This window comes from Ursus maritimus, unplaced genomic scaffold (assembly GCF_017311325.1).
Source record: "Ursus maritimus isolate PB19 unplaced genomic scaffold, ASM1731132v1 scaffold_7, whole genome shotgun sequence".
Taxonomy (NCBI): Eukaryota; Metazoa; Chordata; class Mammalia; order Carnivora; family Ursidae; genus Ursus; species Ursus maritimus.
The window spans coordinates 53,302,679-53,326,782 of NW_024426885.1; the positions used below are offsets into that span (position 1 = coordinate 53,302,679).

Consider the following 24,104-nt stretch of genomic DNA (forward strand, 5'->3'; position numbering starts at 1 on the left):
AGAAAAAAGAGGCATCATTCTGCTGTGATTTATGGGTTTTTTAAAAGATTTTATTTATTTATTTATTTATTCCCCCCCAGAGGAACACATACTTTTATTTTTTTAATAATAATATTTTTATTATATTATGTTAGTCACCATACAGTACATCCCTAGTTTTTGATGTACAGTTCGATGATTCATTACTTGCGTATAACACCCAGTGCACCATGCAATACATGCCCTCCTTACTACCCATCACCAGCCTATCCCATTCCCCCACCCCCCGAAGCCCTCAGTTTGTTTCCCAGAGTCCATAGTCTCTCATGGTTCATTCCCCCTTCTGTTTACCCCCCCTTTCTTCTTCCCTTTCTTCTACCAATCTTTCTACTTCTTATGTTCCATAAATGAGTGAAACCATATGATAATTGTCTTTCTCTGCTTGACTTATTTCGCTTAGCATTATCTCCTCCAGTCCCGTCCATGTTACAGCAAATGTTGAGAAATCGTTCTTTCTGATAGCTGAGTAATATTCCATTGTATATATGGACCACACCTTCTTAATCCAGTCATCTGTTGAAGGGCATCTCGGCTCCTTCCACGATTTAGCTGTTGTGGACAATGCTGCTATGAACATTGGGGTGCATATGGCCCTTCTCTTCACTAAGATTTTATTTATTTATTTGAGAGAGAAACAGAGCACACGTCGGGGGTGGGGAGCAGAGGGAGAGGGACAAGTAGACTCTGCACTGAGCCTGACGTGGGGCTTGACCCCACCGTGCCAAGATCACTACCTAAGCCAAAATCAAGAGTCGAATGCTCAACCGACTGAGCACCCAGGCTCCCCTCTGCTGCGATTTATAATTGAGGTGGATTTTGCAGTGCTTAATGATGTCAGACTTAAGTTAAGTTGTAATGCTTAGAAGTGTTTCAAAACTTTGTGGTTCTGTCATGGTGTTAATCAGAAACTTTAGAACCAATATAATGTAGGTCTTTGCTTGGAGGTCCACATGCACAATTAATTAAATCAGTTAACTCTAAAAGCAGAGTTATGTGCAGCATGAATATATTTCATTTTCCCCTTAGGAAAGTAGGGACAAAGTTGTTTCCATGAGTCAGCCCTCTTTTTCCATCCTTACCAGTATTTTATTGGTTAGCCTTTCTCATCGCTCCTCTAAAAGGTATCTAAAACGATATTTAAAAAAATACTCCATGACATAGAAAAATATTCGGGGTACATGAAGTGAAATAAGCAAGTTTAGAAAAATGTTTTGTCCTTTTAAAATTGATGTATTTCTGTAGAAAAAGACTTAAAAATTATGTAACAAAAGCTTAAGTGTTTCTATGTGGATGGACAGGTTATGATCTTCTTTTTATGGCTCTCTTCATTTTCCAATTTTTCTATAATGAACCTGTATTATTTTGTAATCAGAGAAAATATTGAGACCACTACGTCAGGAAGCACATCTCTCTTAACTGGCTTTCCATGCCTTTGGTTTTGCCTGTGTATCTTGCTTCTTACTGGCCCTCCTTGGTTTCCTGCTGCCCACACAGTAAGACTCCAACCCGCCCTGGCCCCAGGAACCTCCACAGCCGGGCTTTGCTCAGCCTGCCTTTTCATTTCATCAGTGCCCTTCCCTTTCTGCAGATGTCTCACAAATCCTCCAATGTGTTGTTCTCTTTTATATTTGGTGTTTCAGATGTTGAGCACAAAAATTCTTCTAAGACCACCTTCCACTCTTGACGCCGGTATATCAGAAAAGCTTCCACTTCTCACCACCTCCGCCCCTGTCACCCCAGCCATCTGGTTGTTGTGAAGGTGTCCTAACTGCCTTCTTGCTTCATCCTCACCTCCACCACTGTCCTCTGCACGGCAGCCGCAAGTTTCTTTCTAAAATGCCAGTCAGATCATGTCATCCTTCTGCTGAGAACACTCCAAAAGCTCCCACCTCACCCTGAGTGAAAAACAAAGTCTTCACAGGAGCCTCTGAGCCCTATGAAAGCCCCATGTGATGTGATCCTCCCCACAGCTCCACTCCATACACTGGCTTTTAACTATTCCTCAGTTGTACCACACGCATGCTGCCTCATAGGTCTGTCGTTGCTGTTCCTTTTCTGTGCAATGCTGATCCCTCGAGTCTCTGCTCACATGTCACTGTCTCAGGGAGGCCTTCCCCGATCATCCTGTATAAAATGGCACATATGCAGTCCTTCAAGACCATGTTTATTTTATTTTTTACGTTCACTTCCCGCTTAAAAAAAAAAAAGATGTGTTTATTTATTTGAGAGAGAGAGAGGGAGAGAGAAAGTGTATGCAAGTGCAGGGAATGGCAGAGGGAGAGAAACTCAAGCAGACTCCCTGCCAAGTGCATAGCATGATGTGGGGCTCGATCTCACAACCCGTGAGATCATGACCTGAACCAGAACCACGAGTCGGACGCCCAACTGACTGAGCCACCCAGGTGCTCTTCACTTCTCACTTTTTTACCAGTCACATCCATAAGTTAACCAATCACAGCCAGTAGTTACTGAAAGCCAAGTATAATGATGTTCTGGAAGATACAAGAAAATATAACATGCTCTTAAGGGGCATGCATCCTGGTAGGGGAACAGGACAGAGAGACTTGCAACAGCAAGGGACGGTCCCTGAGAATGCTAAGTAGAGCACACATGAGTAGAGTGGCATTTCACAGAAGGGCAGAATCACTGCTCACAGATACAGGGGAGTGGGCTCTTAGGGTGGTTAGAAAGGCTTCGTGGAAGAGTGGGATTTGAGTTGGGCCTGGAAGGGTGGTAAGGTCTGCATAAGTGGAGGGAGGGGTTGCATCCTGTGGCTCGGGGAACAGAAGGCACAGAGGTGGCACTTATCAAGCTGCTGAGCGGAGGAAGCCCGATAAGAAAACGTGCGTGTTGAGGAGTGCCGAGGTCACGAGGCCACGCAGAATCACAGGGGTCTCCAGAGCCCGGAGCATCTTGAGGGACTGGTGTGTTCTAATGTTCTACCCCGTGCCAAGCCACACTGAAGCCTGACGCAAAGGGAGAACTCAGCAACACTGATCTCCTCTTCATTCAAAATTTTGATACTCTGTTCATCATGGAATTTTTTTTGGCATTAATTTTGATTTTTTAAAATATTGCATTAAACATGATTTATTTTGGTTACTGCATTTTTTGGCACCCCCTTAAATTTTGTGCCCAAGGTCATTTCTTCACTTGCTTCGGCCCTAGTCCCAGCCCTGTGTTCTGAAGATGGGTAGAGGAGACATGGGTATTTACTTTATTGTTATTATTATTATTAATTATGGCTTACTCATGTTATACATGTTCTTTGATTAGTAGACAGTATTTCATAAAAAGCAATTAAGGTAAATTAGAATTTTGAGAAGATTTAACTTGGAACTTTGGAGCCTGAAAACCATGAAAGGGAAAATAATCGTTTGTGCTTCTGAGCCAATTTCTGGGGGACAGTGACTTCTTCTTGCTGCAGTGCACGCAGGGCAAGCAAAAAGAGTTGTTTTGCTCACATCTAAGTGGGGGAAAGATGACTGGAGGGTCGGGGTACTATAGGCTACAGTCCTTGGAGATGGACATCCGGCCACTGAGTGGCTGCAGCCAGAGTGTTCTACCTGAGGCAAGCTCCCACAATGGGCCGCGCAGGCCAGGCTTGGCCCACACCTCACCTGAAGCAAAACTGTCTAGCCCTGCTCAAGAAGCAGCTGCTCACAGGCCGCAGGGCTTACACTGTGGGCCATTCCATGTGGGCCATGGCCCAAGAAACAATGGAAGGTTCATGAACTCTAAATTTCTCAGGGCTACTTGTATCCAGGAAAGAGGTGATGTTTGACACAGAGTGTTACTCGTACATCTAAAAATGTGAAATCTAAAAAATGTGAAATCTCTTGTTCATTAGTACACTCGTGACTCATGGAACATGATTTGGTGCCAGGGAAGTCAATGAGCATCAGCACAGATCTCAGAGAAGGCTGAGGGAAGGTTGAGAGGGGCAGGCTGCTCCCTGCGAGTCCACCAGGCGCATCGCCCTGCCATTCGTTGGGGACCATCCGCATATCCAGGGCGAGCTGCTTCAGTCTCAGAGGAGACGTTTGGCACGACATGTAGAAGCCACAGGCTGCGTTTTACCATCACAGGAGTGGGTGATCACACAAGAGGGCCGCCTCCTGAGGCCTCGGACCGTGATCTGCTCACCACACACCTGCTGGGTTGCTGACCCCTCTTGTCGGCACAACCAGCGAAGTTGTTCTTCAGAACTGAAGGAGAGATAAAAGAGTTTCCTAGACAAACAAAAGCTGAAGGAGTTCATCACCACTACAACGGCCTTATAAGAAATGTTAAAGTGAGTTCTTCAGGCTATTGAGCAAAACACCCGAACAGGATGAAAACCTGTGCAGTTGCTTCTGGGAGAGGTGGTAGAATGAATGGCCATTGTCAAGCTAGAGCTCAGCCACTGCAGAGCCTTACTGCTTAGAGCTACCTGGCGTCCACACGGGGAGGAGTCATGCAGCCTGTGCATTTTCCTATAGCTGTCTTTACTGGTACTCCACTTCGGCCTCAGTGAAACACTGGGATAGTGTCCAAGGCTACTGGGATCTTCACAGTGCAGGCTCCTTCCCGGTAAGCAAGTGTCTTAGAATCGTCCCAGACTGCCTTTGAGCCTGGCAGAAACATAATGACCACATGATAGCTTTAGGTTCTCTGATTGGATGAAGCAATAAAGCACTTCTTTTTAGGCAACTGTCTGTTGAGCCTGGCTTCTTGAGCCCTATCCTGAGATGCCAAGCTTCCATGTTCCATCAAGATCATGTTTAAACCTCCTGTGAAAACCTTGCCCTCTCCATGTATACAGTTGATCCCTCCCTTAACACTCCTCATGATGTATTTCAGTGACTGGTTTCCGTGTCCACCTGCTCCACAAGTCTGTGAGCACCATGGTGGTGGGGACTATAGCCTTTTCTCTCCCTCCCCTCGCGCAAGGTCTTGTACAGTGACTGGCCCAGAACAGATACGCCATAAACATTGAATCAGTAATTGGGTTCAGAGTTTACTAAGATTTTTATACTTCTTCCTTCAATTTCTTCAGGCTGCAAGAATTAGTCGATCGAGTGCTGGAACGTTTTCAGGCGTCTGGACTCATCGTGAAAGAGTGGAATAGTGTGAAACTCCATGCGACGGTGATGAACACTCTATTCAGGAAGGACCCCAATGGTAAGTCCCACATAGAACTGTAGCATAGTTTATGATCAGCAAGGCCTTGTGATATCCCTGGGGTTCGAGCAAGACGGGCTATCAGAGAATCTCTGGTAATCTTCTTTCTTTGAATCTTTAACTTGTTTGGATGAGCGCAGTGGAAGTGGGCAGGGACCTATCTAGCGTGGGACTGTGACATTCCAGGTCTTTGATTTCTGTTGCACATAGGGTTGCCAGATTTAGCAAAAAGAAATATAAGATGCCTAGGGAAATTTTAGGTAAACAGTGAATAATTATTTTTGTCTGAGTGTGTCCCATGTAATACTTGGTGGCTTTTTGAAAAGAAGAAAGTAGGAAGGAAGATTAGCTAGTAAAAGTAAAGGTTAGGCCAGTGGTTCTCAACTACAGGCAACTTTGCCCCCCTACCCCGTCCCCCAGCCTCAGGACATTTGTCACACTTAGGGGGTTGAGGCTGCATTGCTACTGCTGGCACCTAGTGGGAAGAGGTCAGCGATGCTGCTTATTAACTCTACAATGGACAGAACAGCGCACCTCAACAAAGAAGTATCTAGAAATGTCAATAACACCCAGGTTGAGAGTAATAATTTTGTGTTAGAGTAATAATTTTTCCTCACATGGAATCTGAGCCTTTATATAAAGATGCCTCAAGTGTCCTTGATTTGGGATAATTAATCTACATTTCAAAAAGGATTCTTCTTTTCTTTCCATTGCCTTCCCCACCCTACCCCCACGTGAGACCTTTTCTAGCACATTCAGGATCTGTCTGATGAGGAGCACAAATTCAAGTTATATGCAGCTTCTCCTTCTAAAACTTGTTTGAAAGATACCAGCACCAAAATCCCATATTCAGGTTTTTCTTGCTTTGTTTAGGTCCTGACCTTGGTGTTAGAAAGTTTAGGTTGGAAGAGGACTCCATCAGGCCTTGAACCCATAAACTATTTGTAGATTTATTCTTTAGGACAGTTTGTGTGTCCTTTTTGTCAAAGTACAGTTGACCCTTGAGCAATACAGTTTGCACTGTCCTGGTCCACTTATACACAGAATTCTTTCAATAACTATAGCATAGTACATTTTCTGTTCCTTACAGTTTTCTTAATATTTTGTTTTTTCTTGGGGTGCCTGGGTGGCTCAGTTGGTTAAGTGTCTGCCTTCAGCTCAGGTCATAGTCCTGGAATCCCAGGATTGAGCCCCGCATGGGGCTCCCCACTCAGCGGGGAGTCTGACCCTCCCGCCTCTTGTGCTGTTTCTCTCTCTCTCTCGCTCTCATTCTCTCAAATAAACAAATAAAATCTTGAAAAAATATTGTCTTTTTTCTTGTTTACTTTATTGTAAGAATGCAGTATATAATACATATAACATACAAAATATGCATTAATTGACTGGTTATATTATCAGTAAGACTTTTGGCCAACAGTAGTAGTTTAGTTTTAGCAGAGTCAAAAGTTATACACGAATTTTCAACTAATCCCCATTGTTCAAGGGTCAGCTGTACATCTTTTTATTTCTCTCAGATATATACCAAAGATCCCAACTGCAAGTCATTTAATAGTAACCCTATTTTCTTAGAGCCATTGTAGGACTAAGAGATATGTAGCTGTCCACATTTTGGTTCTGTTGTTAATGTTTTGTGATATTAGATTGTATTTTATCTAAGATTTTTCTAAATAAATCACTATTTTACCTTTGGGAATACTGAGATCAAAAGTGGTTCAAATGACTCAGTCAAAGCCTATAGACTCTTGTTTGGATATTTAGTAGAATCCAAAACTCTATACTTGTTCTGATGGAATACTTTTTTTTTTTTTTCATTTGAGAAGTAGTATTGCAGAAGAATATTTGGAATTTTGGAAAAAAAATTTCTGGAATATTTCATATTTATATATGTATGTACCTTGTCCAGTGGGAACATTTAAAGGAGTTTGTGGTATTTATTAAATTGTTCTGGATGGTCAGTTTTAAGTTTAGAAACATAGTTAGATCCTCTGAGGTGATGTACATTTTAACATTACTATGTAACAATAGTTCTAGAACTCTAGAGTATACTCTAAATTCTTTGGTTCAGAAGATATTTTGTATCCAGCACCAGCCAATAGAACTCCCTGTGATGATGAAAATATTCTGTACCCGTGATGTCCAATATGGTAGCCACGATCCACGTGTAGTTATTGAGCACGTGGAGGTGGCTAGTGGGCCTGAGAAAGTGAACTTTTCATTTTAATTAATGTAAATTAATTAAATTTAACCACATGTGGCTAGAGGCTACCAATTTGGACAGTGCAGGTATAGACAGTTTTTTATTAGACATTTAATGCTATCAGCAGTACATTCTGAAAATGTCCTCGTCCTTCAATCTTACTTCAGAACTCTTACCATACTCCATTATTAACTAACCTTTTGACATAAAAAGAGTTGAATTACGCAGGAATCTGTATCTTCTAAATTGTGTGGATCCAGATTTATATTCAGTTAGCACTTGGGCTCCATGTAAGAAAATGTTCTGTGTTCACAGTCAAGTTATCTTTTCCTACTTAGAGATAGTTTGGATATAACACCTTTACGGAGATACAATTCACATACTATGAATTTAAATGATTCACTCATTTAAAATATATAAGTCAGGGGCGCCTGGGTGGCTCAGTCGGTTGAAGATCCGACTCCTGATTTCAGCTCAGATCATGATCTCAGGGTCGTGAGACTGAGCTCCACCTCACGCTACACACTTGGCAGGGGAGTCTTCTTAAGGTTCTCTCTCTCCTCCTCCCCCGCCCCTCCCACTGCTCACATTTGCCCATGTGCATGCTCTCTCTCTCCCTCAAATAAATAAATCTTTAAAAAGATAATAAAATAAAAATACATAATTCAGTGATTTTTTGTATAGTCAGCGTTATGCAGCCATTACCATGATCAGTTTTAGAACATCTTCATCACTCTAAAAAGAAACCCCATTGGCAGTGTGACTCATTTTCTCCTAATGTTTTAGTCCTAGGTGCCATCAGTCTACTTTCTGTCCTACAAATTTGCCTTTTCTGGATGTTTAGTGTAAATAGGATCACGCACTATGTGACGTTCTATGACTGCTTTCTTTCACCTAGCATAGTGTCCCCAGGGTTCATCCATGTGATAGCATGTACCGTACCTCACTTCCTTTTTAGTGCCAAATAATCTTCATTGTGTGGATGTACCACATCTTATTTATCCATTCCTCAGTTGATGGACGTTTGTATTGTTTCTTCTTTTTGATTATTACAATTCATGCTGCCGTGAACATTTACATACAAGTTTTTGTGTGGGAATATCTTTTCACTTCTCTTGGGTATATACTTAAGAGTGAAATTTCTGGGTCCTCTGGTAACCAGTGTTTGACTTTTTGAGGAACTGCCAGACTGTTTTCCGAAGTGCCTGCACCGCTTTACATTCCCACCAGCAGTGCACGAGGGTTCCATTTTCTCCACATCTTTGCCAACTCTTGTTATTACCTGTTTTTTTGATTATTGCCATCATTTTAAATGTGAGGTGGTATCTCATTTTGGTTTTGATTTGCTTTTCCCTGATGGCTAATGCTATTTACAGGTTTTGAACCTGTCATTAAGCTTTTCAGTCTTCAGGGGCGCCTGGGTGGCTCAGTCAGTTAAGCGTCCAACACTTGATTTTGGCTCAGGTCATGATCTCAGGGTTGTGAGATTGAGCCCTGCATGGGGCTTTGCACTGGGTGTGGAGCCTGCTTAAGATTCTGTCTCTCCCTCCACTCCCCTCCCCCCCAAAAAACCCATTTCAATCTTCAGATATCATTACTGGTTTTTGTTTTTGTTTTTGTTTTCAAGTAGGCTCCATGTCCAGCATGGAGCCCAACATGGGGCTTGAATTCAGGACCCTGAGATCAAGACCTGAGCTGAGATCAAGGGTTGGATGCTTAACCAACCAAGCCACCCAGGCGCTCCTCATTACTGCTTTTTAATTGATATTTGTGTAGTATGAATTTACTTTAAAGTTTCACATCGCCTCTTGGGGCACCTGGGTGGGGCAGTTGGTTGAGTGTCCGACTCTTGGTTTCGGCTCAGGTCGTGATCTCAGGGTCGTGAGATTCAGCCCCACTTCAGGCTCTGTGCTCAGTATGGAGTCTGCTTGGGATTCTCTCTCCCTCCCCCCCGCACCAGGTGCACATGCACTGCATGCTCCCTTTCTCTCTCTCTAAAATAAATAAATCTTTAAAGTTTCACATCTCCTTTTAACAAGGGACTTGTTTTTAATTTGTGAAATAAACATGGTATTGGGATCTTTGATTAAGAGAATACTTTCTTATTAGAAATTACCAAAATGTAATTCCAGTGGGCTAGCTAATATATATTATGCTCATGGCGTTAGCGGCCTGGACATATTTTACCAATTCTGACTTGGTATCTCCATATCTATATATAATAAAAGAACATTTTCCAGAAGTGGAAATACAGATATTTTTGAGTGTCCGTTGGTGGGCAGGAGAGGGCTGATATTTTAGAAAATATTCTGAGGGTTAAATAATTATTAAGGATGCTTTGAATTTTCTATACCTTGGATTCTTCTCTGGTTGAATTTTTACTTGAAAAGGACATAGAATAAGGTGTTTCACTCTTTCTTACCTGTCATCCTTTCCTTTGAAATCCTTTTTCCTGCTATACTTCAAGGATGTCTTTTGGGATAAGCAAGCTAAATTAACACAAGGTCATAGATTTGCTGCATTTCTGTATAGAATGTCTGTAAAGATACCTTTGATTGCAACTGAAAAGGGCTCTTTCATTTGGGGGGGGGGGTCCTTAAATCAGCCCACTTGATGTTGGTTGCAACCCAAATCAATGTTGCTAGCATTTTTGACTACTTAATGTGTGAATTTTTATATATTTTTACATATTTAAAAATGCGCATAGCTTATACAAAATCTTGGGTTTTTAGACTGCTGGGAACCTTTGGAGATCACCTAGTCTTAACCTGTAACTGTGTGAATGAACTGAGGTCTATAGAGGAGATATAATTTGCCTAATAGTATGGCTCATTTTACATACAAACACCCTCCACCCCACATCTTCTTTATCCACTCATCTATAGATGGACACATGGGTTGCTTCCATATCTTGGCTATTGTAAAAAATGTAGCAATAAACATAGGGGTACATATATCTTTTTGAATTAGTGTTTTCATTTTCTTTGAAAATGGAAGTGAAATTACTAGATTGTATGGTATTTCTATTTTACTTTTTTTTGAGGAACCTCCATACTGTTGTTCCAGTTTGCATTCTTACCAACAGTGCATGAGGGTTCCTTTTTCTCTAGGTCTTTGCCAACACGTGTCATTTCTTGTCTTTTTGATGAATGGGTAAAGGAGATGTTTGTGTGTGTGGGGGGGTGTGTGTACATGTATACACATACACAATGGAATACAACTCAGCCATAAAAAAGAATGAACTTTGCCATTTGTGACAACATGGATGGACCGAGAGTGTAATTATGCAAAGTGAAATAAATCAAAGACAAATACCAGATGATTTTACTTATATGTAGAATCTGTACATTTTAAAAAAAGATTATTTGTTAATTTATTATTAGAGAGAGAGTGCACAGAGGGAGAGGTGAGGGAGAAGCAGACTCCCCGCTGAGCAGAGAGCCTGACTTGGGACTCGATCCCAGGACCCCAAGATCGTGACTTGAGCCAAAGGCAGACGCTTAACCGACTGAGCCACCCAGGTGCCCCTTTACTTATATGTAGAATCTAAAAAACAAACAAAAAACAGAAGTAGATTCATAAATACAGAGAGCAAACTGGTGATTGCCAGAGGGGAGGTTGGGGTAGGGTTGGCAAAATAGGTAAAGGGGATTAAGAGGTACAGACTTCCAGTTATAAAATAAATAAGTTACAGAGGTGAAAAGTACAGCATAGGGAATACAGCCAATAATGTTGTAATAACATTGTATGACAGATGGTGTGTGGCAGATGGTGACTACACTTACCATGGTGAGCACTGAGTAATGTATAGAATTGTCAAATCACTGTGTTGTACACCTGAAAGTAATATAACATTGTATGTCAACTGTACTTTAAAAACATATGGTTAATTACATAGGTAACGTACCTTGAGTACTCGGACAGTGTTGAATGAATAAATGTGTACTGAATTGATGACAGAGCTGAGACTGGACGCTGGGCCCCCTGACTCAGACTGATGCTTTTGCCTCCTATTATGCCACGTTCCAGGTAGTACATGAAGATATTGCTAGTTGTACCTATAGGAACCCAAAAGAAAACAAATGTAAATAACCCGTTTCTCTTCTAACATTATCTTTGAAATATTTACAGCTGAAGGCAGGTACAATCTCTACACAGCGGATGGCAAATACATCTTCAAGGAAAGAGAATCATTTGATGGGCGAAACATTTTAAAGGTCAGTATGTAGCAGGGTGGATTGGAAATCCTTTGGCATGTGTCCTAAAATAAGAGAGGAAAACAAGTCGTTCTCCTTTTAACAACAAAGTATATTTTTCTCATGCTTCTCATGAGGATCATTGATTGAAAGGTCTGGCTGAAAAAAAAAATTTTTTTTTAAAGATTTTATTTATTTATTTGATAGATTTAGAGACAGCCAGCAAGAGAGGGAGCACAAGCAGGGGGAGTGGGAGAGGAAGAAGCAGGCTCATAGCGGAGGAGCCTGATGTGGGGCTCGATCCCATAACGCCGGGATCACGCCCTGCCGAAGGCAGACGCTTAATGACTGCGCCACCCAGTCGCCCCTGAAAAAAAAAAATTTTTTTTTAATGTCCTAAAGGAAGAGAAATCTTTTTGAATCCGTTGAGGCTGTGATATCTCTTAGAGTACTTGAAATTGGTGATTTCAGAAACAAGTATCCTGACTACTTGGACTCATAGGAATACGTTGGTTTTAACCTGGTGTTTAGTCTCTATTTTACCTCTGGAGCTCTGAGTTTGCTTTTTTTTTTTAAGTGAAAAAGAATTGTTTGTTTTGTTTTAGTAGACTTTTCTCTTCACCCATAGTCCCTCTCTAAAGTTGCTTTGTAGGGACGCCTGGGTGGCTCAGTTGATTACGTGTCTGCCTTCGGCTCAGGTCATGATCCCAAGGTCCTGGGATCGAGGTCTGTGTCGGGCTCCTTGCTCAGCGGAGAGTCTGCTTCTCCCTCTGCCTGCTGCTCCCCCTGCTTGTGCTCGCTCTCTCTGTCATTCTGATAAATAAATAAAATCTAATAAATAAATAAATAAATAAATAAATAAATAAATAAATAAATAAATAAAGTTGCTTTGTAATCTGTTTTTACTCAGAAATAGCACATGTCCTGAAAAGTAGGTGGTCTCTTTCTGACTGTTGAGCTTTGCTTCCTGAGTGTTAAATTAATCTCTGAAATTTCCATAAAAAGGGTTCTTCAGGATTGCATTTATCTTTCTCCTACAGACCACATTCTGTAATATCCATGATTTATGCCGTCTGTTAGGTTAGCATGTCATTGTGCCTCTGGGCAAACGGATACAGAAGCTGATACAATGGAGAGGTTTTGGAGTCTTCATTTCATTTGTTCTGTAATGGTTTAGGTCATACATTTTCAAGGCCTTACATTTTTTTTGGAGCTGGGAGGAGAGTGTGTGTATATAACTTCAGAATAAGCTTTAGCTTTAAAAATGCTTTTTTTTTTTTTTTAAAGATTTTATTTATTTATTTATTTGACAGAGATAGAGACAGCCAGCTAGAGAGGGAACACAAGCAGGGGGAGTGGGAGAGGAAGAAGCAGGCTCATAGCGGAGGAGCCTGATGTGGGGCTCGATCCCAGAACGCCGGGATAACGCCCTGAGCCGAAGGCAGATGCTTAACCGCTGTGCCACCCAGGCGCCCCTAAAAATGCTTTTTCTTTTTCCTTCCCCACCTCATCCTCCATTGCCTTATCTTGGCACTTTTCTGGCCCCGTTACCTGTATTAATGACATCACTTTAGCAGCTGCAAACTTCTTGCTGCAGAGCCCCACATGGCAGTGACCAGATTCCCTGTTAGGCAGGCATTTAGGCTCCTACGCTGCAGAGCTGGGTCGGTTTCTTCTTTTCCCTGATATCTCTCCTCTTTTTTGAGTACTTCTCTCATTGTCAAAGTAGCTAGGGTGGCTTTGGTTTGAGTGGCAAGCTGCTAATGAATTCAGCTTTACTTTACTGATTTTCCCAGGCCCCAGCTTCAGTGCGATAGGAATCTTTGTCCTCCTCCATCTCATTTCCTGGGGCTTTTCCAATAATAGCGTTAATCACTTTGCTTTGTTGTTGTTAGTTTGATTAAGAAAGAAAGTAGACCGAATGGGGAAAGAAAGCTGTAGGAATGACTGAAGCCAACTTGATTCTTTTGGAATCAGAATTAAAGCTCAAAAGGTGTGCCGATGAAAGTCAAGTGTGAGGTGCTGTGCCACCTGTAAGAGGGGGTGATGTCAGAGAGCGTGTGCAGTAACCGCATGAACAGGGTGGGTCTCTCGCCTGATATTTCATTTCTCATTCTGGAAAGCCAGTCTTGCAGTGTGAAGATGTTTTGCCTCGAAGTCTTCCTCACAACCCCAGTAAGGACATGGGTGCAGCTCCCTCTAGTGTTAACAAGGGCTTGCTATGTCAATGGTACCCTTACTGGTTCCTGCCTCAGTTTTAGAGCTGGGCTCAGCCAGCGACTTAGAGACCATTTAATCCACTTTCCCACTTCAGTCTCTAAGGGCACAAGAGCCAGTGTGGTTAAAGCGACTTGCCAAAGGTTATACCGCTAGTTAGTAGCGGGGTCTGAATTAACAAAAAGATTCAAGTCACAGGGTTACCATTGTTTTGCTGCCTCCCATAAAGATGCTCGGCGTTTAGGTAGAGATCATTAGGTATTTGAAGTTGGGCATATCTGTTCGAACTGTGATAAAGTCTGATTAGAAGTCATTTCATAAATGTTGGGCAATGGTGTGTGCCAGTTAGTCTAAAACCGTGGCTAATTAAGAATTAGACTTTGAATTGAATGCAATACTAGCATACCAACCGAAATACTTACTGAGTGTATACCATCTGCCAGGCCATTTGCCCTGCAGATAAAACAGTCATTATGATACAGTTCCTACCTTCCAGGAGCTTCCTGTCTTTGAGGAGTACAGACGGTTAATAGGCAATTACAGTACAAAATGATGGGGGTGAGTTATGAATATGGAAGAGAAGTCCCTTTGAACAAAGTGTTAGTTAGAACAAAGTGTCCTTTGATACGGTGTCCAGTATTTTACTTTTTAATCATTAGCTGCAGAAAATGGAATGTTTCACCTATATTCAGTCAAAGGAATTCACTTTTCTTTGAGAATAAAGGTAAAACGTGGCCTCCAACAATTACCTGTGCCCAAACGCAGAAGAGGTAATAATTATGTTTGTAAAGTAGCTATGGTAGCCCACCTTTTGGAATTACCATGAATGAACGTGCCTTTCTCAGCTAGAACATGAGAACCCACAGGCCCAGAAACCCTTGGGGAGGAAAAGATTCATAAAAACCAATGAATTATATATGTAGTTTTATACCAGATAAAATTATTATGTTTAGAAAGAAAAAAACATCAGTTTCACTAACAAGATAGGAACTGACTTGGAGAAAACCGAAAGGTTAACTGCATTGGTTGTAGGAGCCCAAGCATATGTGTGCAGCATATTAACAGCTGCATAGGTCAAGGATCAGGAATGCTGGTGATGAGAAGCAGCCTTGGAAAAAAATCAACTTCATCTACTATTCGAAGAGAAACAAAACAAGAAAGCAAGTCATTGCTCATTGCTGTAAGAATTTAATAAGTAACAGCCAATTGCTATTCTACTCCATGAAGAGAATCGGTCCTCTTGGCTTGGTGCAATATCATGTGTTCCGGGTGCCTTAATAAGAAAGAGAAAAAGTCTTTAATGACTTTGGGAGGTAGAAGCCACATTTTTCTTTTGTACGGCTCTTTTGAGAGTTGTTGCAGCAGTAATAGACCGGTATTGGGTTATTCCTAGCTTAAATGAGAATTTTCTCTTAAGAAGGACTTTGGAAGAACTGACAACTAAAGAACCACTGTCCTGTGTTTTTTGAACCAGAAAAAGAACATATTTAGTTGTGCTGGGTTGTTAGAGAAGACTGACAGCTCTGAAAGAGAAGGTATGAGTGAAGAAGACCTAGGCCAAGTTCAGAGGGTAGTGTCCCCTCAGAGAGTTTCTATTTCTGATCTAAGACATAGCAAAGATGTTGTTTGTTTATCCATAAGGCAGTGATGAACTTATAATTGGAGAAATCCTGCCCACCCAAAGACACAGTGCCAGAAATAACTGCCCCTTGCAAGTAGGACAGTCAGTCACTGCCAGCTTTGGAGAGAGAAACAGTCTTAATGGCAGTCTGTTCGGGGGGCCTCTGAAATGGCCTTAAGCAGTGGAATCAGTGTTCCAAAACTGTGCTCTCAGCACATTGAACAGGGGCACGGTATTAACTGTTGGAAAGCATAGCTTCTGACTGCAGAGTGAAGAGGAGATATCAGAGCCCTAGCTTGTACTCACCAGAGGAGGGGATGTCGTGCAAATAAAGACACAGTTGATGTATTTGGGAAGGAATAGAAAGAAAGTGCTACAGGTCCAGAATCAAAGGACACCATGAAAGTGCCATTTCTTGAGACACTTAAAACTCCTGGAAAATATAAACCAAGTAAAAAGGAGATGAATTTGTGCCTTTTCCATTTTATATATAGGAATCTTTAAATTTAGAGAAAGAGGAAATTGGTGCTATTAAACCGTATTAAGTTTTTTTAAGATTTATTTATTCATTTTAGAGAGGGGGGAGGGGCAGAGGGAGAGGGAAAGCAGACTCCCCGCTGAGTACAGAACCCCAACATAGGCTCATCCCAGGACCCTGAGATCATGCCCTGAGCTGAAACCCAGAGTCTGATGCTTAACCGACTGAGCTACCCAGGGGCCCCTAAACCGTATTAATTTTTAATACTTTACTTGAAAATATGTTTTAATCTATCTAGCCACATTGAGACTTTCCTTGAAAGCTGTAAATAACAGTAGCTCAAATATTTCATTCATTTTTGCTTTTGTTCTATCTCTTCCCCTTAATATCTTTAAAAAATGACAGGTAGAATAAATAAGTTTAAATGAGATCTTTATTTAATTTGCTTAAGGAAGCTGTTTAAAAATATGTACTGTTTTATCTTTTTTTGTGAAACATATACATAGAAAAGTGCATGATATATACATATACTGTTTAACAAATGATCATGAAGTGAACAGTGTAACTACTCCCAAGGTCAAAAAGTAGAACATATCTCTCGTGTCCCTCCCTGGCCAACTCCAGTTTGTTTGTCCTAAGGTAACAAAGTCACAATTAAATTCTTAAACACGTTCAGTGAAGATGCTTGTTTTGAATGATTACTTTGTTTCAAAGTATTAGAAGAGTATTGAAAAACTGAATTCATTTTTTTCCCTAGAGAAGTGAGATTGAGAACTATATAGTAATTAAAAAAAAAAAAAGATATTAGGGACACCTGGCTGGTTCAGTCAGTAGAGCATGGGACTCTTGATTTTGGGGTCATGAGTTTGAGCTCCCCCGTTGGGTGTGAAGCCTACTTAAAAAAAGAAACACAGACATTAATGACTACAAAGAGAGACTAGACTAGTGTTTAGAAACTATATTATTTCTTCTCTTTTTTTTTTAGATTTATTTATTTATCTCAGGAAAATGCTCGAGCATGCACACACACGAGTGGGGGAGGGGCAGAGGGAGAGGGAAAGAGAGAGAATCTCCAGCAGACTCCCCTGCTGAGTACGGAGCCTGATGCCGGGCTGGATCTCACCACCGTGAGATCATGACCTGAGCCGAAATCAAGAGTCGGATGCTTAACCGACTGAGCCACCCAGGCACCCCAGAAACTACATTATTTTTAAGGACGAAAAGAAAACATTGTGTCTTTCATTATCCATATCCACTTCAATTTTTAGCCATATTATATATTGTTATTGAAGATTACTTCTTAGTCACATGGCTCTTTAGAATTCTTTTTTTCCCCCCAAAACTCAACTCTTTCAGAAAGGCTTTCTTTGGAAGTCTATCACTAACTGTTCCATCGCACTATTATATCAGGATAAACAATAGCAAATCGAATGTAGAATGCAATTATTGTCTCTCATTACCACAGTAGCTATGGTGTCATTTTTACTACCTGATATTTCTGCGACTTGTAATTGTTTTTGGAACGTGAAATTTTAATGTTTACATAAAATCAGATGTCACTTCCTCTCTAAGCTATTTATTCATATACACTATTTACACTTATTAAATTCCGTTCCCTTGGACATACTAGTATTCCCGTAATAGTTTTTGTCGATAGCATTGAAAGCAGTCACATTATTCTTGATAATCATGTGAAATAGGAAATGTGTTAGAGGAGCAAACATACAACTTTCTGAAGAATTTCACTCATCAAGTTAAGATGTTGTGGAAAAGGTCAGAGAATAAGAGAATCCATTGAAATGACATACACACACACACACACACACATACACACATATATATATGTATATATATACATACTCAAACATACATATCTTCAATTAAGGATTGGAAGATAAGGTTAAAATCTCTGGCAAAGGTGAAGACTTGGAAAATATGAGGGGAAAATGTGACAAAGAGGATCCTTAAGCAGTGTAAAAATTAACTATTAGGATTCTAAATGGAAAAGAAAAAGATTCTAAAAGGAGAATTACAGGTGAAAAAACAAAAAGATTTTCAAAGGAGAAAGTAGAGCATGAGTTCTTGAACTTGGATGCAGGAGGCTTTAGACTGGGAGTGTCCCCAGGCACCTGGCAGTTGCAAAGAAGAATCCTCTCCAGAAGACAGTTTCATCACCCTCCACCAAATGATATTCCTCCAAGGAACTTTTCCCCCCAAATGGCCAGTACACAAAGATAACTGGGCCTGTGAGGAGACCGCTCCCCATGAGCAAACAGACATCTCAAAATTCAAAGACACGAGATACTGGAGTTATGAGACTTAGGCTGAAAACAGCTATGTTTACTGTGTTCAGAGAAATTAAAAGCCAAGCTTAAAATTTTTTATCAGATAATTGGGAACTGTTACAAAAACAAAGTGACGTAGCAGTTTTAAAAACCAAATAGAAATGCTAGAATGGTAGAATGCAGTCTCTGAAATTAGGAGCTCAGTGGCTGGGTTTAGCAGCAAAGTAGACATAGCTAAAGAGATGGAGTGGGCTGGAAGTTGAGTCAGAAGAAATCATCCAGAACCTTGCATGGATAGAGAGAAAGGTAAAAATTGTAGCTGAGAGGATAAGAGACATGTAGGACAGAGTGAGAAGATCTAACTAACCTGTGTTTGGTCAGAGCCCCAGAGGGAGAGGAGAGAGAGAACAGAGCAGAGCTGATGAAAGACCTCAACTCACTGATAAAGGAGCACAGGAGTCCCAAACAGAAGTTCTGTGAAGCGAGCTTATATTGTACTTTTCTTTCCTACAACTTGTGACTACATCACAGACAACTTAATGAACTACTTGGCCCCCAGCAGTTTTTAAACTGAATTGGGGCACCTGGATGGCTCAGTCGGTTAGCATCTGCCTTCAGCTCAGGTCATGATCTCAGGGTCCTGGGATCGAGTTCCGCATGGGGCTCCTTGCTCAGTGGGGAGTCTGCTTCTCCCTCTGTGATCTTTTTAGCTCTCACTCTCTTTCAAATAAATAAATTAAAATCTTAAAAGATTTTATTTGAGAGAGTGAGTGTGCGCGCATGAGACTGAGAGAGAAGGAGAACAGGAGCAGGGGCAGTGGGAGAGGGAGAAGCAGACTCCCCACTGAGCAGGGTCCTGGGGCTCCATCCCAGGACCCTGGGATCATGACTTGAGCCAAAGGCAGACGCTTAACCAACTGAGCTCCCAGGCGCCCCTAAATAATTAAAAATCTTAAAAAAAAATAAACTGAATGGCTGGAATTTGTTGGCAGTACTTACATTACAGAGAACAAAAAACAAAACAGGAAATTCAGCTAAAGAATGTGTTTCTTAAAGTCAATGATAAAAACAAGAAAGAAGGATAAAAGGTATCCAGGAATTCTTTTTACTATTCTTATAACTTTGCTGTAAATCTGAAACTGTCAAAATAAAAATTTCTAAAAGAAGGAAAGACAGACATGCACTTAGGAGGGGGTTAGGACGCTAGCCATTTGTTGCGTATATATGTTTTTTAAATAACTGGCTTCCAGAAGAGTTTATTGAAGTCTTGGCTATGTTTTGTTTCAGTGTTTAAGATAGTTACAGCTTTTATTAATTGTTGATCTTACTGCAAAAATTGGGCCATTTGATTTCAAAGGGTGTAAAAGTTTAAGGAACGACTTTCTGTTTAGAATGTTTCATATTAGAGTAAGCTAGGAAATAGCATCTTTCATTAGAGTGTTTTTTGTTTGAAGAAATGAGAGTTCATTTCTCTAAAAAGCCATTCTTCCTGCTGTCATCCTTTTCAAACTATCCCCTATTTAATTCCTTGAAACCTAGCTCTCACCTCTATTGTTGAACTGAAACAACACTGTAAAAGGTCACCAGTGGCCCCTGTTTGTTTAGTGCCTTGACTCACTTTTATTCTTTCCCAGTAACCACACTGAGAGTATTAAGCCTTTTTCTCCTTCAGATGTTCTCTTCTCTTGGCTTCAGTGGCCATTGGCTCTCCTGGGTTTTTTTCCCTGCCCCTGAATCTACTTTTTTTTTTTTTTTTTTTTTTTTAATTCACTGCCTTGTAGGGCTGCTTTTAAGGTTTTGTCCTTATCTCTCTGTTTCTCTTTTACTGCAGTCTTGTTATGTGCAAATTCTACTCATTCTTCAAATACAGATAGTGCCTCTATCTGTATGGGGAAGACCATCCCAGTCGCTGACACTCTTCCCTCCTCTCCTCACCTTGATCGTGCAGAGACCCGTCGTGTGCTCCCCAGTATTTAGCAGTGTTCTTGCACCTAGTGAGCACTCCGCCAGCTTTTCCCGATTGATGGACTAAGACTGTTTTTCACAGTAATCAGATTTTGGAGGAGAAGAAAAAGATTCTCTGTTTGCCAAAGGGGATAGTTGTTAAGCCCATCCTTGAGATTGTAAACTCTTAGAGCAGGGGCCAGCAAACCATAGTCTGAGGGCCTAATACATCCTGCCCCCTGTTTTGCATATGGCCCTCAGACTGTGAATGTTTTTTTATGTTTCTTAATGGTTGGAAAAAAATCAAAAGAAGAGTAATATTTCAGGACGTGTAAAAATCATGTAAAATTCAAATGCCAGCATCCATAAATAAAGTTTTATTGGCACACAGCCACCCTGACTTGGTTGTGCACTGACTGCTTCAGTGCTGCAGGGCCAGCGTTGAGAAGTTGTGACAGACGCCATATGGACACCTCGCCCTTTATGGGAAAAGTTTGCTGACACCTAAGTGGTTAGAGTTTAGTTTAATTTTCTTTTATTTCACCCAAAACAACTTCTTTATGATTAGATATGATGCTCAGATTTAATAGACCCTCAAGATATACTAATTATGTCATAAATAGTTAATAGTCAATCCTATTGAATTTCTGTTTACTTGAGTCTTTTCTAGCAAATGTTTATTTTTAAAGATTTTATTTATTTGAGAGAGTGAGAGCACAAGTGAGAGAGAGAGAACATGAGGAGGGGAGGGGCAGAGGGAGAGGGAGAAGCCGACTCCCCCCTGCAGGGCTCGATCCCAGGACCCATGACCTAAGCCAAAGGAAGACGCTTAATCGACTGAGCCACCCAGGAACCCCTGTTTATTTATTTTTTAATGAGTTTACTAAATTCAAGAAAAAGAGAGCCCCAAATTAAATATACCTATAACTCATAACTCAGAATCCTCTGTTAATAAGTGAAGTTCCTTTTTCAGTTAAATTTGATTGCAACTTTTAATACTCCACATAGCAAGATTCAGTTGATATGGATCATAATGAACTTGAATTTACACTTAACCTCCTTTTATTTCAGAATCTATCCAAGAGTAATTTTATGTTTCTCTGTGGTACACAGTCATTAACTTGAAAGATGAACAATGATTTCTTTTGACATTTCATTTATGCCTTATTACAGAATATATTAATAAAAATTATTGAATGAAAAATAAAGAACACTGCTCTTGTAAATAAATTGTGCAAATTTTATAATTAGCATGAATAGCAGAAAGATACAGAGTTTAAGAGCAAACCTGGGACAACACATCTTGCCAAAATACGGCCACTATTATTTTGCTGTTAGTGATAAAATATGGCTCCGCCTCCATTCTTGATGGTTGAAAAACAAAACTCAATGAAAATGGGAGATTTCAGGAAATCATTAGGGGCTTTTTCACATTTTGCTAGTAATAGAAATAACATACTGTATATGAGGAGACATAAACTACGTCTGCCAGGTGGTTGGGCAGTTTTTTCAAGCATCGGAGATAAAAGTGCAGTTTGAAATGCTTCATTCTGGTTTTATAGGGTCCTATTTTAGGCTGTTGGGTCGGGCTGGGAGCCAGGGGAAAGATTCATATCTAAGCAGTATTTTACCAAACTTTTCCTCTGCTTTTATGTGTCACTTTGCCTGGAAAGCAAAGTCTTAAAACACTAATGAGGGCAACCAAAGACATGACTGTCAGTGAGGTGAAACCATCGTTAAAATGAAACTAGAAAACGAGCACTTGGCTGATTTTTGATAGAGCCAACATCCATTCTAGAATGATGCTCTTTCTCTGGCCTGTTGCTGTCTGTTCGTACATGACGGGGTTTTTTTTTTTCCCGTTCACTCTCTTTTGAATTTATGTTTATTGGTTATTCATCTTTGCGGTGGTACTGGAATACTTGTATGTGTTGTCTTGGCTGAGGCAGGGGATGATGGGTTTGGAAGGGTCTAACCTGCACAGTGACAAGGTAGAGGCCATGGTTTGGCAAAGATGGTGACAATAGAAAATAAGTATTTCCTTGAATATCTGCTGTGTATAAAACACTAAGCTAGACTCTTGGTGTATTTGGGGTGGGGAGAGAATAAATGCTCTGATGTCTTTGGTCACAGGATTACATTCCTGTGAACTCTGAACAGAGTGCCTGTTACTGTTGTGGGAAATAGTCATCTCTCCTGTGTAGTCATTTCTAGGGATCCAGTCATATCATTTGGGATACGGTTCACGAATGAAGTGAGTTGAGTTATGGCTCATTTGGGGTCCATTGTGTTTTTTTTAAATTGCGGTAAAATATACATAAGATTTCCCATTTTAACCAATTTTAAGTGTATAATTCAGTGTCTTTAAGTGCAGTTCACATTGTTGTGCAACCATCGCCAGCGTCCATCTCCAGAACTTTCTTATCATCCCAAATTGAAAATCGACACCCATTAAACAGTGACTGCTCATTCTCTCCTCCCCTCAGCCCCTGGCACCCTTCAGTCTGCTTTCTGGCTTTATGAATCTGACTGCTGTAGGTATCTCATATAAGTGGAATCATACAGTATTTTGTCCTTTTGTTTCTGGCTTATTTCAGCTACGTGTTTTCAAGGTTCATCAATGTTGTAGCATGCATCAGGATTTTGTTTCTTTTTAAGACTGAATAATAGCCCATTGTGTATATATACTCCATTGTGTGTTTTTAGCTACAGTGTAGACAAACCAGTAGCCGAATATAAATCTGTATCCAGAGATGCTAACGGGGCACTGTCTTCTTTAAAGCAGCCTGTTGTTGAGAGACCAGACCAAATGGAACCAAGTTCGATTGGGTGGCGTGGTGCCAACGATGTCTAAGTGTTATTAGAGGACATTGCTGTGAAGAGATCAAAGAAACAAGAGTGAAATCCACTATGCCAGGAAACTTATTAAGTTGATGACTAATTAAGAAACAATGTCCTCTTTCCTCTATCCCAGTGATGAAACAATTTTACAATTCATGCTGAAATGCAAGCATTATTATGACAAATTAAAAGTGAAAACACAGGGTATAAGTCAACCAGAACACCAATTCAAAGTTTACTCCCTCAGTTGTAGGTTAAAACATCGATACCACTTTCTTAAACTGTAGGGGTCTTGTTCTTGTAATTCCTCAGGTGTGGTGGGGGGATGAAATCGTATCCCACTTCCAAGCCGTTTTGCCTATTTGACGTACAGCCCTTTGCAGAGGGGAGGGAGGCCATCTGAACTGGATTATAGACAACCAGGTGCGTGTCTTGAGTAATGCTGCAGTGGTGCTACTGGGGCAGGTTCCCTGGGGTTCTGACAGAGGACGCAGTATCTCCTGTCTCCCTCTCTAATAAGATGACTTCGTTGAAAATCCAAGGTCCCATGCGTTCCCCTCTCTCCCCTCTTCCAGGGAGCCGTCACCACCCCAGCTATTATTTGGACAATTGTTACTTCTATGTACGGGTACTCCTGCCATTGTCAGATGTTGTTGAGGGGCATCTGGTTTGCTCTTTAACTTCTGGATGCTGTTCTCATGGTAGAAAAGTGGGAATGGAGCTGGGCCGAGCCTGATGGCCTTGTTTTCTCTCCTCTCACTTTGTTCTCTTTCTGAATTTGCTGCTTGGCACAGTAGTCAGCCCCTTTATGCCCAGCCTCCCTCAGGCCACGTGCCTGGAGACTGCCAGGCCAGGAAGAAGCCGTCTCTGCTCCTGTCCCCAGTGCTCCCTTTCAGCGGTTTCTTTCTGCTGACTTGCACTTCCTGTCTGATACATAATACAAGATCAAACATCTTCTGTTGCATGTGTGTGAGGGACAGTTATGAATAATACTGGAAGGAAGATGACCAGACTGAAAATAAAAGAGTGGTGACCTATTTGAATGAGCATGAAGAGGCCTTCCGAGGGAAAGGACTTATCTACAGAAACATTACCTAGATTCATCCTGAAAGGACATTTACCC

At 41.0% G+C, this 24,104-nt stretch overlaps 1 protein-coding gene across 4 annotated transcripts in view; it reads left to right on the top strand.

The window, feature by feature from the left end:
• The window catches only part of ASCC1 (activating signal cointegrator 1 complex subunit 1), a 92,840-nt gene that overhangs the window by 58,608 nt on the left and 10,128 nt on the right, over positions 1-24,104 (top strand). For 3 of the 4 annotated variants that reach the window (XM_040623859.1, XM_008696011.2, XM_008696016.2), the window contains exons 8-9: positions 5,078-5,202; positions 11,531-11,616. In XM_040623859.1, the coding sequence (XP_040479793.1) occupies positions 5,078-5,202; positions 11,531-11,616 (211 nt within the window). The remainder of the gene's footprint in view (positions 1-5,077; positions 5,203-11,530; positions 11,617-24,104) is intronic. The other variant, XM_040623860.1, reaches the window with a different exon arrangement.